This window comes from Neomonachus schauinslandi, chromosome 1, assembly GCF_002201575.2.
Source record: "Neomonachus schauinslandi chromosome 1, ASM220157v2, whole genome shotgun sequence".
Lineage (NCBI taxonomy): Eukaryota > Metazoa > Chordata > Mammalia > Carnivora > Phocidae > Neomonachus > Neomonachus schauinslandi.
This window is the reverse complement of record NC_058403.1, coordinates 161,277,651-161,292,327: the sequence shown is the minus strand read 5'-3', so window position 1 is coordinate 161,292,327 and position 14,677 is coordinate 161,277,651. Positions and strand designations below refer to the sequence as shown.

General features: G+C 48.1%; 3 protein-coding genes across 7 annotated transcripts in view; 1 reads left to right on the top strand and 2 right to left on the bottom strand.

The window, feature by feature from the left end:
- The window catches only part of MKRN2 (makorin ring finger protein 2), a 28,630-nt gene extending 21,538 nt beyond the window's left edge, over positions 1-7,092 (top strand). For both annotated transcript variants that reach the window (XM_021695113.1, XM_021695112.1), the window contains exons 7-8: positions 5,305-5,449; positions 5,611-7,092. In XM_021695113.1, the coding sequence (XP_021550788.1) occupies positions 5,305-5,449; positions 5,611-5,748 (283 nt within the window). In that variant the 3' untranslated portion in view covers positions 5,749-7,092. The remainder of the gene's footprint in view (positions 1-5,304; positions 5,450-5,610) is intronic.
- The window catches only part of RAF1 (Raf-1 proto-oncogene, serine/threonine kinase), a 78,551-nt gene continuing 70,565 nt past the window's right edge, over positions 6,692-14,677 (bottom strand). For both annotated transcript variants that reach the window (XM_044921040.1, XM_021695111.2), the window contains 7 exons: positions 14,215-14,299; positions 13,298-13,474; positions 11,769-11,815; positions 8,932-9,050; positions 8,437-8,568; positions 8,193-8,327; positions 6,692-8,026 (listed from right to left, as the gene is read on the bottom strand). In XM_044921040.1, the coding sequence (XP_044776975.1) occupies positions 7,883-8,026; positions 8,193-8,327; positions 8,437-8,568; positions 8,932-9,050; positions 11,769-11,815; positions 13,298-13,474; positions 14,215-14,299 (839 nt within the window). In that variant the 3' untranslated portion in view covers positions 6,692-7,882. The remainder of the gene's footprint in view (positions 8,027-8,192; positions 8,328-8,436; positions 8,569-8,931; positions 9,051-11,768; positions 11,816-13,297; positions 13,475-14,214; positions 14,300-14,677) is intronic.
- On the bottom strand, positions 9,032-11,477 carry LOC110584930 (dnaJ homolog subfamily A member 1-like). Of its 3 annotated transcripts, none has more exons than XM_021695115.2 (2): positions 9,770-11,477; positions 9,032-9,070 (listed from the first exon to the last, which is right to left on the bottom strand). In XM_021695115.2, exons 1-2 carry the CDS (start codon positions 10,739-10,741, stop codon positions 9,062-9,064), a joined length of 981 nt encoding a protein of 326 aa, XP_021550790.1. In that variant the 5' UTR covers positions 10,742-11,477; the 3' UTR covers positions 9,032-9,061. The 3 variants fall into 3 exon arrangements, with proteins under 3 accessions (XP_021550790.1, XP_044776995.1, XP_021550789.1); XM_044921060.1 differs by having other exon boundaries at positions 9,062-9,870; positions 10,435-11,477; XM_021695114.2 differs by having other exon boundaries at positions 9,062-11,475.

Genomic DNA, 14,677 nt, shown 5'->3' with positions numbered 1-14,677 from the left:
TTTTTTTTTTTAAGATTTTATTTATTTATTTGACAGAGACACAGCGAGAGAGGGAACACAAGCAAGGGGGAGTGGGAGAGGGAAAAGCAGGCTTCCTGTGGAGGAAGGAGCCCGATGCGGGGCTCGATCCCAGGACCCTGGGATCGTGACGTGAGCCGAAGGCAGCCGCTTAACCAACTGAGCCACCCAGGCACCCCTCTCTGGCTTATTTCACTTAGCATAATGCCCTCAAGGTCCATCCATGTTGTCACAAATGGTAGGATTTCCTTTTTTGTCATGGCTGAGTAACATTCCATTGTATGTATATTCCACATCTTCTTTATCCATTCATCTGTTGACAGACCCTGAGTTATTTCTGTGTCTTGGCTATTATGACTAATGTTACAGCAAACATGGAAGTGTAGATAATCTCTTCTAACAAGCATGAGGTGCTATCTCATTGTGGTTGTGATTTGCATTTCCCTGATGATTAGTGATGCTGAGTGCCTTTTCATGTGCCCGTTGGACATTTGGATGTCTTCTTTGGGAAAATGTGTATTCAGTTCCTCTGCCCATTTTTAAATGGAATGTGGTGGTGGTTTTTGTTCTTACATAAATTCTTTATGTATTTTGGATATTACCCCCTTATCCAGATAGATGATTTACAAATATTCTCTCCCATTTAGTAGGTTGCCTTTTCATTTTGTTTGGTTTCCTTTGCTGTGCAGAAACTTTTTGGTTTGATGTAGTCCCACTTTATTTTTGCTTTTGTTGCCTTCGTTTTTGGTGGCAAATCCACAAAGAGCATTGCCAAGACCATTGCCCAGGAGCTTAACCCCTTGTGTTTTCTTCTAGGAGTTTTTATGGTTTTAGGGCTTACGTTCAGGTCTTCAATTTTGAGCTGTTTTTGTGTATGGTGTAAGACAGTGGCCCAGTTTCCCCAGCATCCTTTATTGGAGAGATTGTCTTTTCCCCGTTGAATATCCCTGGCCCCATTGTTGTAAATTGACCATACCTACATGGGCCTATTTCTGGGCCCTCTATTCTGTCTGCTGATCTATGTGTCTGTTTTTCTGCTAGTACTATACTGTTTGGATTACTGTAGCTTTGTAGTACAACTTGAAATCAGGAAATGTCTCCAGCTTTGTTCTTTCTCAGGATTGCTTTGGCTGTTTGGGGTCTTTTATAGTTCTATACAATTTTGGAGTTGTTTGTCCTATTTCTTTGAAATATGCCATTGGGATTTTGATAGGATTGCTTTCATTCTGCAGATTGCTTTGGGTAGTGTGGACATCTTTACAGCATTCTTCCAATCCATGAGCATGGGATACTTTCCATTTATTTATGCCTTTCATTTCTTTGAGCATATCTTATAGTTTTAGCGTACCAGTCTGTTTCACCGCCTCTGCTAAATTTAGCCCTGCTAGTTTATTCTTTTTGATACAATTGTAAATGGGGTTGTTTTCTTAATTTCTCTTTCTGGTGGTTCATTGTTGGTCTGTAGCAAAGCAACTGATTTTTTATATATTGATTTTGTATCCTGCAACTTTACTGTTATAAGACATTGATATAATATTTACATACATTAGAACCCAGCAAGGTAGGGCGCCTGGGTGGCTCAGATGGTTAAGCGTCTGCCTTTGGCTCAGGTCATGATCCTGGGGTCCTGGGATCTAGTCCCACATCAGGCTCCCTGCTCCTTGGGAGCCTGCTTCTCCCTCTGCCTCTCTCTCTCTCATGAAGAAAATAAATAAATCTTAAAAAAAAAAAAAAAAAGAACCCAGCAAGGTAAATACTATGATTTTTTTTTTTTTTTTAAGAGGAAAAAAAAAGTTTATATTTACTCAGATATTCACTATTTCCAGTGCTCTTTGATTTGGTATATAATTCCTTCCAGTTGGTATAATTTACCTTCAGCCTCAAGAACTGCCTTTAACGTTTATTGATCTGCTGGTGATGAACTCTTTTCTTTTTAGCAGAAATAGCTTTTCTTCTCATTCTTAAAGGATATTTTCATTAAATATAGTGCCCTAATCAGTTCTATTTACATCTTTGTCTCCTTTTTCAGTGAATACAATTCTGGGTTATAGTTCATTTCTTTATTTTCTTTTAGTATTTTGCAAATGTTGTTCCACCATAGTCTGGCCTCTAGTTTCTGAGAAGTCAGTGGTAATTTAGATTGTAGTATGTCATTTTTCTGCTGTCAAGATTGTCTCTTTATCTTGGTTTTCAGCAGTTTGCTATTTTGCCTGGGAGTGGTTTTCTTGGAATCTGTAAGGTTTTGTCATCCCCAAATTTAGGGAAATTTTGGCCATCCAGTTTTTTTCCTGCCCCGTTTTTTCTTATCCTGGGACTCTTCATAACATGTAATAGACTTTTTGATAACTGCCACACGGGCATTGGAGTCTGTTCATTTCTTTCCGATTTTTTTTCCCCTCACTGTTCATCTTCCCCAGGAGTAGCTGCTTTCAACTCCTTGTCATCTTGAAGTTGGTGTCTAAGTCACGTTTTCCTGATTCTTTGTATGTTGAATCATTTTGAATCATAGCCTAGACACTGCCAGTGTTATCTTGTCCAGATCCTGGATTCTCTTAAGTCAAACAATAAAGCGTTGATGTTTTTATATGCAGGTAAAGTCTTTAAATTTTAGCTCTTGGGCAGCAGTTCGAATCTGTTTGGTTTCTTATCCTCAGCTAAGTGGCCGTGAGCTTTTGCTGCACTGATGTCCGGGCCAGCCCTTTGGGCTGAATTAATACATAGTATTTGGAGTTCTCCCTCTCGGGCCCTTCTCTGCGGGGACTGCTCAGGGACTGCTTCCCCGCTTTCCAGTGGGTGCTTCCCTCCAAACCCTGTTGGTCCTTCAGGCCAGGGAGACTGTGGATTTGCCCCTGGAGTTTTAGACACCTGACTTTGGCTTGCTCTAGGCTAAAAGCTATTTTTTCTGAGAAAGATAACTCCCTTCTTGCCATTCTGTTCTTCCCAGTGTCTTAATTTCTTGAGGAATCCTCCTGCTGTTCATTCTCCAGTGCCTTCGGGTCTTTTAAAAATTGGTATTGCTAGTTAACTGCCGGAGGGTCGGCTCTGGGAGAAGTGTGCTTGGCCGTACTAAAGGGCACTGCATGTCACCTTTTTTAATGGTTCCTTGAGATTGCGTGTGAGCAGTTAATAAAGGCTTAATACTTTCCTGGTTTACCCGGTCCCCTCCTGCATGTGGTGGAATGTGTCCACCAGAGGGCAGGAGTGGCAAGGCAGAGGGGCCAGCCTGTAGGAAGCAGCTGTGCTGGCGTGGTCTGGAAATTCTCCTGTTCTTTCTGTTTGGGTCTTTCCTGGCCTTAGTTTTCATTGATGATGGTGCTTTTAGGCATTTCACACACATTTAATGCACGCCTACTTCGGGCTAGGCACTTTCAAACTGAGCACCAGTGGGGGACATAGAGTACAGATTAGTAAGATAATTTCAAGGGAAATTGCAAAAGGGCAATTACGATCCATGTTTTCTGGTGACAGATTCTTCCTGAGAGGCCCAAGCCACATGTCCCAACAGAGAAAGCACTTGGATCCACCTGGGAGCATCAGGGAAAGCAGCATGGGGACCCTGAGCCATGAAGCATGAACAGCTGTGTGTGTGTGTGTGTGTGTGTGTTGGGAGTGAGGGGGAATGGAATGGCTTGGGTGCAGAATGGTACAGATGTTGTGTGTGCGGAGCAGTGGGAGTGGCCCTGGGGTTAAACGAGGTGTGTGGAAAGATGTGGTAGGACCTACAGGATAGACTGGAGTGAAATCTAAGGGGGCAGAATAAGTGACACACTTCGGCAGGCTCCCCAGTCATAGTGTGAAGAGGCTGGAAGCTGGTGGGAAGGCCAATTAAGAAATGACTGTGGCAGGCGGGTAGCCGAGGACAGGACCCACGTGGCTTCAGCAGTGTGGGGACGGAAGGGATGGGGTGACTGGGGAGGTGCTCTGTAAGCAGGAGTTAACAGTCGCATGGGAGAGCTGAGAACAAGGAGGTAGTCTTTGTGCACCGGAGGCTTTTGTCCTTGGTGACCAGGTAAGGCTGGGGAAGGAAAAAGCAGTTATTTGGGAGGCAGGACTAGAGAATGATTTCTTGAACCTGTTGAAGTTTATTAAAGCCAGTGTCCAGCAGTCTGGTGAGACCTCCCCGCTTGAGCGGTCATTTGGGAACTTCTGCTCAGAGCCTCAGGGGTGGAGGCCATGACAGGTGGACACACACAGCTCTGCTTGGACCCACTCCCCAGCCGGCGCCAGGGTCAGACCTGGTAGGAGCAGGCGCCCGGGCAAGCACGGTGCTCCTTCCTGCAGTGGACGGTTGTGAGGGAACTTGGTCAGAGCCCCCTCATCACCGGCCTCTGCCATCCACTTGTCTGAGAAGACAGGAAAAACAGTGGCATCAAGGAGTCCCCCTTCCTTGTCATCTGTCACTGTCACATACCCCAGCTGCCCCTGGTAGCAGCCTGCCCTTTCTGCTGCGATTTGGCTTTCTCGGTGCATCTTCCCTTCCTCAGCACTCCCAGATGCCCTCTTGCCTTCTTGGGCATCTCCACCTCTTCTTCACCATGGGACCATTTACGATTGTAGAAGTCAAATTTCATTTAAGTAAAAAGAAACAGGAATTTTCTATTTGGTTGTGTTTTTCCTCAGGAGCAGGGGTTAACATAGGGGTCTATGAGTAGAATTTGAAGATAGGCCTAAAAACACAGCAAAAAGTTAATTTTTTTGCCCTATGTATTTTATTTTATCCATTTAAAAAACACTGCTCTGAGAAGGGGTCCATAGTTAAGAAGCCCTGCTGTAGATCTAGAGGGTGGAGACCAAGGAAAATTGGAATGAGACCTGTAACTTTGGGCAGCTGCTAATATTCACCGCTTTTCTGTGCCTCCTAAGTCAAGGCTCCCTCTCCCTTGACATCATTGCCGGCCAGGAGGAAGGGAAATTTCCCTGGGTGGGGCTCCTATTGGGACTTCTAGCTGAGGCAAGTAGCCCAGCTCCATGAACCTTGGAGCCCGGACAGCCGGCCCAGAGGAGCTGCCAGGCCTGTGCTCTCCTGAAGGCCTTTTTGGAGCACTGCGAGCTCAAAAGACTGGAGTCCCCCATGCAGGTTCAATTCTGTGTGAGGCTGCATGACACCATGGCAGTATGATTCAGCTTGGAAATCAGCATCCTGACCTCGCTGAGCCTCAACTTCGCCACATAGAAAGTAAGGCTCATCTAACTCTGGCATCGCAGGCAGGGATGGAGGAAGGCCTTGGTCCTTCTGGGCCCCAGGTTCTCCCACCATCCTCCTGACTTTTTCTTTCTACTTTTCAGGAAAAAAGCTTGTAAGTACTTTGAACAAGGCAAGGGGACCTGCCCATTTGGAAATAAATGCCTTTACCGCCACGCTTATCCTGACGGGCGGCTGGCAGAGCCTGAAAAACCTCGGAAGCAGCTCAGTTCGGAGGGCACCGTGAGGGTAAGGATTTTGCACACTCACTTGGTGGCATTTCAGGTACTGCTCCTGGCCCCTTGTCTGATAGCTTTGGCAGCAGGGAATGGGGTAAGCAAAAGAAAAATAAACTGGCCTTCATGTTGCTGTTAATAATAACCAGGCATATCTGCTGGCTGTTTTTGCAGTTCTTTAATTCAGTACGGCTCTGGGATTTCATTGAGAATCGAGAAAGCCGGCATGTCCCCAACACTGAAGATGTCGACATGACAGAGCTTGGGGACCTCTTCATGCACCTGTCTGGAGTGGAGTCGTCAGAACCCTAAGGAGTAGACGGTTCCCTCTGCATCTTGGGCTCTGCCGGCCGAGCCTTCCCAAGCTAGGGTGTGCAGAGCTTCCTTTACTGCAACCCGACGTGGCATGTGGCTTGGACTTGATTGGGGTTGTACTTAACCTTGGTCTCATCCCCTCTCCATTATTACAGCCATGGGAGGAGTGAAGGATATAAAATAACCTACTAAGTATATGGAATCACTACTTTCCTAGTTGCTCTCTGTAGTTGCACCTCAGGCTCCTTAGGGGGACCAGCTAACCAGCCTGGCTCCTGTCCTTCTTGAGCTTTAGCTCCCTAGAAACAGTCACCTTGCAACTGCCCTTAAAGCAGAGTTTTCTTGACAAAGGCTTCTTCACCCCTGTGGGACGATCCCTCTAGTGCATTTCCCCTCATGTACTTCGTGTGTCGCCAAAAGCTGTTTCTCGAAAAGCTCCATGTAAATCAAATCAACGTACAGGGGGGGCACCGACCGCACACCTTAGCATAGAACTTGTAGTGCTCTTCGCGGCCCCATCAGAGCAGGGGCCCTGTTGCCCATGTGTTCGGCGAACCGAGTGTGAACCTCCCTCCCTGTACGGGCGGCAGCTCTGGGCGCAGCAGAGGTACAGCCCCTCATTTCTGGTTGGTGTCGGGGCCATGCGCTCCGGGGAAACACATCCCTGGCTGTCACCTGTGGGCTCCCCTTGCGCTCAAGCCCCAAGGGTCATTTTACTGAGGGTTCAGCACACACATGCTCTTACCGTGTGCCCCTGCTCAAAGCCACTCATTCAATCTGTAAAGCCTGGCTTTGATTTCAAATTTTGTAAAAAGTTAATGGCACCCAACAAAGTTTCTAGTTCTGACCCAGCAATGGTCCTAAAAAAAACAAGTCCTCTGTCCTAAGTTGTGACTTTAATCGAAGGACCCTAACATTGTGAATCAGAACAAACTCACCCCAAGCCTGAATTAATCTATTTTTATAAACTATTATAGATACCAAATATTTTATAAAATGCATTGAAGTGTGGGTAGAAAAAGGTCTGCTCTTACCTGAGTTGAGAGTGCTTTTTGCATAATTTTTATAGTTAACGCTTTAGTGAAGGGTGACAGTACAAAGGCTGATTTAGACTCTCTCCCAGCAGAGGCTCTGGGCCCATTTCCTGCTGCTTGAGTTCTTGCTCCAGAGGGATGAACAGATGGGGGAGAGTTCAAGCTGTGAGCTCAGTAGAAGGAAGAAACAGCCATTAAACCTACATTTAATTTATTTTATTAAAATAACATAATTGAGGAACCATCAGATAACTGTATTTTGTCAGGCGCAATAAAAACAAAATTAAAACCCAAATCATCAAGAAAACCTGTATTCCTGGCTTCCTTGCATCCACATGATGTGACTGAAGAGAAAGGCTGGCCCGGTGGCCCCGCCCCACAGGGGCAGCTCCTGGAAGACAGATTCAGTGAGATGGAAGACTGCTCCCTGACAGGGCAGGAGGAGACGGGGAGGGGTGGGCCGAGCGCCTCTTCTGGAAAACCGTCCCAATGCACTGGAGGCCTCCAAGGAGAGGAAGTGTCCCCAGAAGTCAAGGTCCATAGTACCAACGCCCCTTCAGGCGGCCGTGGTCTCTCGACAGTCCAGGGCTGTTTGGTGTGTTATGTGCAAAACTACGTGTTTGACGCCACACCACTCTCTGAAGAACAGTCCTTCCCATAAGCATTCCTCCTAGGAGCTGATACCCACATGTCCACGTCAGGGCTGGTTTGTCTGCTACCTTCATTTCCCCTCTGAGTGCTTGTTTTTGCCCTAAAAAATACTCATTCAGCCAACAGCTGGGGCCCCAGATCACGGATTGCCATCCGGCAGCCGCGGGCACATCTGGAGAAGGCTCTCGGCTCAGGAGCACAGGGGCTGCAGGGAGGGCGCAGGACAAATCAGCATTTCCAATGGCTTCCTTCTCCCAGGGCCAGAAAGGGTAGAAAAGAAGGCAACATGAAGTTAAGGCCCTTGAGTAGTCTAGAAGGTCCTTAGCAGCAGCTTCTCTGAAAATGAGCTCTCCGCCTCCATCAAAGGGGAGCAGAAAGCTGGTGCCTGCTGGTGCCTGCTGACTTCCCTTCCCGCCCTGGCGGCCTGAGTGCAGGTGCAAAGTCCGCTAGAAGACAGGCAGTCGAGGGGACGTGGTCAGTGTGCAGGCGTTGATGTCCTCAGTGTGGGCCGCCCGGTGCAGGGATGGCTCCGAAGCGCTCCGGTTGATCTTCGGCAGAGAGTGTTGGAGCAGCTCGATGGAAGACAGGATCTGCAACGACGCAGTGTCATTAGGTGGCCTTGGTGTCACAGCAGGAGCGGCAGCTTTCGGGGAGGAGCCCAAACGCAGGCCCTTCCCACCCCGCCCACCTCCCTGCTCATTTCCATTTAGGAACTCCTCCTGGAAGCCGGCCCTGCGCCCCTGCGCCAAGTCTTACCTGGGGGAAGAGAGGCCTCTCCTCCTTGACCTTCTTGACGCAGTCGGCCACGAGCCTCTTCATCGCTTTGGGGCAGTTCTTATATAGCTTACTGAGGTCTGGGGAGGCATACCCTCGGCCCACCATAAAGATGATCTAAGAGCAAGCACACAGTCGGGGGACTGGGTGGAGGAACAAAGCAGACAGCAGCGGCTCCCACAGCGCCGTCCGGCCCTCGCACGCCAGTCTGCACCAGGGCACGTACCTGATCGCGGTTATTGATGTGGGAGTAAGGAAGCTCCCCCGTCATGAGCTCATAGAGCACAATGCCGTACGAGTAGACATCAGACTGGAAGCTGAACGGGTTGTTATCCTGCATTCGGATCACCTCAGGGGCCTACAGGGACAAAATGCATTCACTCGTCACCATCTGGGCCCCACAGACATCCAGGCGCCAGGCTGTCCCTCCCCCCGGGCAGGAGAGGCCTTTCCTCAGTTCTCCACTCTTCCCCGCTCGGGCTCAGGCTAACACAGGCTCAGGAAGCCTAGTCTCTGGGACGCAGCCCCTATGCCTCCGCCTGGTTCTGATCACCAGCTCCCGGGAAGCCCACATCTGCCTCAGGCTGTCTGATGTCCCTCAAGGCCTCACTGAGGTATCTGAACGTTGGGGAGACGTCAAACACTGTAAGTCTGCACACACACCTCCAGGGCACCCCTTCTGCCCTGCACCCTGCCAGTGGCAGCCTCGCCTCTTTCTCACCATCCACAAGACAGAGCCAGTGGGTTGTTCAACCTGCTGAGAACCGCTCCAGCGCGACTTCACTGTTGCCAAACCAAAATCTCCAATTTTCACCGTCAGGCCTTCATGGAGAAATATATCTCAATGCTTGTTAAGGACTCTGGTTTCAAAAGAATGGTCAAGTTAATTTTGAAACACTTCCCCCAGGTCTTAAGAGCACGGCATCTCTCGGCCTCCTGTCTGTCCCCAGCCTTCTCTGCACTGGTTTGCTTGGATTTCTAAAGTTTTAAGTGCTTCCTCCAGGAGGCACGCAGCCATTGTGCTCAGGGTGCCACATTATTTGGCTCCAGCCAAAAATCAGACAGTTTCCCCATGCTGCTGCGCCCCATTTCCACTTCTAGGTGCCAGGTCCCTGGCCTTCTGACCTTCCCATATAACACAGGTGCCTTAAGCCCCAAGATTTTTTTTTTCTTTTTTTTTTTTTTTGAGCTTTTATATTTGAGTTTATTCTTCATTTAACTTTTAAAACACTACTATAGTTGAATATTAAAACAAAATAGCAAGTAGTGAGCTATGATTATAGTCCTTCACTCATTCACTACTGCATATGAAATGCCAGCAGTGTTATTCACTGGCCCCATTAAGAGGTCTGACACTGAACACCACCCCTGGGATGATGTTCATCATCCTCATAGGCTTCCCCATTGTAATGGCGCCGTCTTTCCTGATTTGGATCAAAGTCCACCAGTTCTACCTGGTCCATTTCATCAGTCTCTTCTACTTCTTTCCTCTCAGGTAGGAGTTTTTCCAACAAAGAGAGTTTATCAGGAGAGAGAAAGCCATTCTCAGGAAAATTTACCTTAAATTCGATGATTAGGCGACCCTTCTCATATGGTCTACGATAAATTGGCATGCCTTCATTTAGCACACACTTGATACCTCCATGCTTGACAATTTGACCTGGGTGAGAGGTGATGACGATGGTTCGGTTGTCAAGAGTAGATATTGGCTTTTGAAAGCCGCACAGTGCTTCAACCAGCTGTATGTCCATACACATGAAAAGGTCTTCTCCTCGCCGAGTAAAAACAGCGTGGTCCTTCTGATCTAAAACAATGATAATATCTCCTGGTTCCAGTCCTGGTTCTTGGTCTCCTTCACCATGGAATGTTATCTTCTGGCCATCCTTCATGCCTTTGTCAATATGAACTTCTAGAATCTTCTTCTCTCGAACTATCTTCCTCCCATTGCAGCTTTTACATCTATCTTTGGGACTGATCCGTTCCCCATGGCCCTGGCACTCCATGCACACAGACTGAATTTGCTGAACCATTCCAGGTCCTATCTGATGAATTCTTATTTGCATTCCAGTACCTCGGCAATTGGGACAACATTCGACTGCTCCTTTCTTACCACCTCGGCCTTCACATTTATCACAAATCACATTCTTTTGCAGAGCTAGTTTTCGTGTTGCACCATTATATAAATCTTCTAAGGTTACTGAGAGCTGATGCACAACATTTTTACCTCTCCTTTCTCTCTGCATCCTTCCTCCTCCTCCAAAAAACTTATCAAAGATGTCCATGGGGGAGCCAAAACCACCACCAGCTCCACCTTCTTTAATTGCCTGTTCTCCTTTGTCATATAATTCCCTTTTCTTTGCATCAGAGAGTACTTCGTAAGCTTGAGAAATCTGTTTGAACTTCTCTCCTTCATTTGGATTCTTATCAGGGTGATACTTCAAGGCCAGTTTCCTGTAGGCCTTTTTCAATTCCTCTTGGGTGGCATTGGGTTTGACCCCCGAAACATCATAGTAAGTGGTTTCTTTCACCATTTTCTACAGCCGGTGAGAGGGCCGAGGCCGGTGTGGGGGAGCAGGAAGGAGCGCGTTGCTGGGCGCAGCTCGGGCAGCCGCCGCTCCTCCGCGTCTCACCGAGCATTCTGGAAAGTTCCCAGCCCCAAGATTTCTAAGAGCACAGCTTGCCATCTGCAAGGAGCGGGCCTGGCCCGTGATGGCTTACATTTGTTTCTGCCTGCTTTGTGCCCTCAAATGCCTGAAACGTGAAGAACAAATGGCACATCCCTCACTGAGCACTGTCCTATGAGACTTCTTACTAGAATAGGGACCGCTTGGTGACTTCAAATCAGGACCAAACTCACCTCATTTCTGGATAAAGAAGTCAGGCAGTTTAAGGCCGACTTGGGATCTGCCAATGCCCAGTAACACATACCTCCTTCAAATCTGTGGGCTCTGCTCTCATGATGGGACGTGTCACTCCCAAAAACCCATCACTAAAACGTAGTGGCCCAAATAGGCCACGTCCCACAATCTGACTCAGCCCAACTGTGGCTCCTCTCACTGGCCACGAAGCAGAGTAGGGCCATAACGCCATCCACACTCCTCTCAGAGGCAGAAAGGCTGCAGGCGGGAGGCACATGGACAAGGGTTACATTTCCTGCCCTACAGCACGAAAACTCCGTCTTCAGTCCCCTTCTGTAGGAACAGTCTCAAAGGGGAAGGGCTGGTTCCGACAGTGACCTCTAAAGAAACCACTTCTGTACATTGAAGTAAGACAATTTTTAGTCATCGCTTTGACAATCTTGAAACATCTGGCCTTGCAACTACTTTCTGACCAGGTACACACTGTCCCACGTGCTGGACATACACATGAAAGACAAAAGCCCCATCCCTCCAAGTTAAATTTAGTAATGAAGAGCATAATAAAACTTTCAAGCATAACCCAAACATGTATCGCAAATCTTTCCAAAGTCACTTTTGCTGGGATAAACTAAAAGGTCTCCCTTTCTGTTTTTCTAAATTTAGAACTGAACAGTCAAACGAAACAACCGTCAAAGGATACTGTTGGATTTCATGTCTCTGTGGATGATGTTCTTTGCATGCAAATAGCTGTGAAGGAAAAATAAATCATTAAAAACAGTCTGAGGGACATGGGTAGAAAGCAGCTTCAAATACTGGCTAGGAAGGAAGCCACCTGAGCGCCTGTCGCCCAGTGAGGGGCTACAGGTGGGGCCTGGCCGGGCGCTGATGCAGGCTGGACCACATCGTGCCTTACCTGGAAGTGAGGCCACAGTGACCGAAGCATCACTTCTACTCAAAAAGTAATTCTGACCACCCAAATGTCCATCCACCAATGGCCGCATAAATAAAATGTGGCCTACCCATACTATGAAACACTGTTCAGCTGCAGAAAAGAATGAGGTACTGACACGTGCTACAGCATGAATGAACCTCCCAAACCCGTTTATGCTAAGCTGAGCCAGGCACAAAAGACCTCATCTTCTTTCTATTTGAGAGAGCGAGTGAACAAGGGGGGCAGGAACAGAGGGAGGACAAGCAGACTCTGTGTTGAGTGCAGAGCTGGACCCGGGGCTCAATCCCAGGGCCCCGAGTTCATGACCTGAGCTGAAACGACGAGTCAGACACTCAACCAACGAAGCCACCAGATGCCCCAACCTCATCTTCTATCATGACATATGTTCTACAATTAGACAGTGGTGACGTCTACACAACTCTGTGAATGTACTAAAAACCACTAAGTTGTATGCGTTTAAAGGGTGAATTTTATAATATGTGGATTATAGCCGTAATTTTTTCTAAAAAGTAATTCTATTTTTTTTTTTTTAAGATTTTATTTGAGATAGAGAGCAGGGACAGAGGGAGAAGAGAAGCAGGCTCCTCGCTAAGCAAGGAGCCTCGATGGGATCATGACCTGAAGGCAGACACTTAACTGACTGACCCACCCAGGCGCCCCTGGTTAGTTTATTTCTTAAAATGTATAGAATGTAAATTCCGTATGAATTTTAAAAGTAGAATGTTGAGATTTTACATAGCACTTGCAAGCACAGCTCGGGCTATAAGAAATTGCCGCTCTTCCACATAAGAGGTACCTCAGAGGAGAAGTGTGACTCACACACACACCACATCACACACACCCCTTTCACAGCGAAACATGTTCAAGCACAGAGACTCAAACGGGTAGTGTTCCGTGCACGTGCTAGGGATGACTTAGGCATTCTCCAAAAGGAAAATGAATTATCCAAAACCAGCCCCTCCTGTGGAACAAGCACACGTGCTGGTGGGCCACGGCTCAGAGCACATATTCCTGCAGAGGCCAGTGCCACGGCTGTCCAAGCAGAAGGTCTGGAGGCCACACTACACTCTTCGGCATCTGGGTGAATTCTGAGGGCAGTGGCTCCAACCTGAATCTAAGCCCCACGGCAGGTGGCCTCAGCCTGGGAGAGGAACCTGGAGTTCTCCCTCCCTCAGCCCACCACTTAGCAGACTTGGCTTTCTCCTAACCCAGGTCCCGATGTAGGGCAAGTTGATGCCTGGACCCCAGACTCTCCAGTCAACAAGCCATCTACTCACTCCATTCCCTGAGCAGTCTGGCGGGCGATGTCAATCAACTGGAACATCTGGAATTTAGTCTCCTGGACATGCAGGTGTTTGTAGAGGCTGCTGCCTTCGCACCACTGGGTCACAATCGCCAGGTTATCCTTCGTCATGTACCCCATGAAGAGCAGGATGTTCACGTGCCGTGTTTTGCTGGAGGGGGTGGGGGGAAGAGAAAAAAGGCCCTGATTCTTCAGTTGCTGCAGAACAGAGAGATCTACTCTGCTTTCCCACTGACACCGGATCCTATGTGTCCTTGACGCCACCGTGCTTACAAACACGCAGGATTGCTGATCATCAAGTTGGTGTTGTGACAAGGAACCCCACTGTTATTCGCCTCAGTGCTGGCCTTCAGAGAGAGGACACTCTCTCCAATCAACTTGCACTCGTGATTCCTCCCACAGGGGTCACGGGACCCCAGATCTGTGGGATCCACCATTATTCACCTTATTCTTACAAGTCTAAATAATGACTCAAGGACTTAGAAGCTGAAGGTTTTGAAGTCCAGAATAAGGCAAACTGGCCATAAAAAGAGCTCTTGGAAATAAATGCGAAAATAGAACCTGTTTCTCCCTATCTCAAACCAAAACCCAGAGAAGAACCTGGGCTGTTGAGCGTAGTGTGCCCACAGGCCTGGAGGAGTGGAAGGGGGGTGTGCTCATCATAGGCGGCTTCTAGAGATGTGACAACCAGGTGAGCTGGAAGGAAACCTTCCACACCCTTTCACTTGTAAGGAAAGAGTTCCAGCCACAGGACTCCGCAGTGAACACTAAGCACCAGTCCCAGCCGTGGGCCCTCGGAGACCTGTGCACATGCCCTGCATGCCCGTGCCCCACCAGCCGCGCCCACCCCTGCCACTCCGCGGAGGCTGGACAGGCTGGCGCCCTACTCACCGGAGGACAGCCACCTCGTTCCTGAAGGCCTGGAACTGCTCTGGTGTGGGGTCGACAACCTTTAGGATTTTTACTGCAACATCTCCTGCAAATTAGTTTGTAGTCAGTGCAATCAGTTGAATGACCTTATTTTGTTGTTTTTCACATACCCTAGTTTTGAGAAAGATAGCGAATCACTTCTTCAGATATCACGTACCTACACATATAGAACAAATACACAAATTTCTAAATTGTCCAAGTGGCTGAAAAAAGTTAAATATGTTATACTACTATCCTTTAAATAACACCACACAGGCCTTGAACAGGTTTGGTTTCAACTCTTCCTATGAAGCCTGGCCTCCCCAGCGGCGAGGTCACACGTCTGAAGGGTCGAAGCCAGGCCTGTGAGGGAGGCAGTGGTGGGCAGACACAGAGGGGGCCAGCAGACACAGCGTCTTCTGGGCCAGGAGACCGGCCATTTACC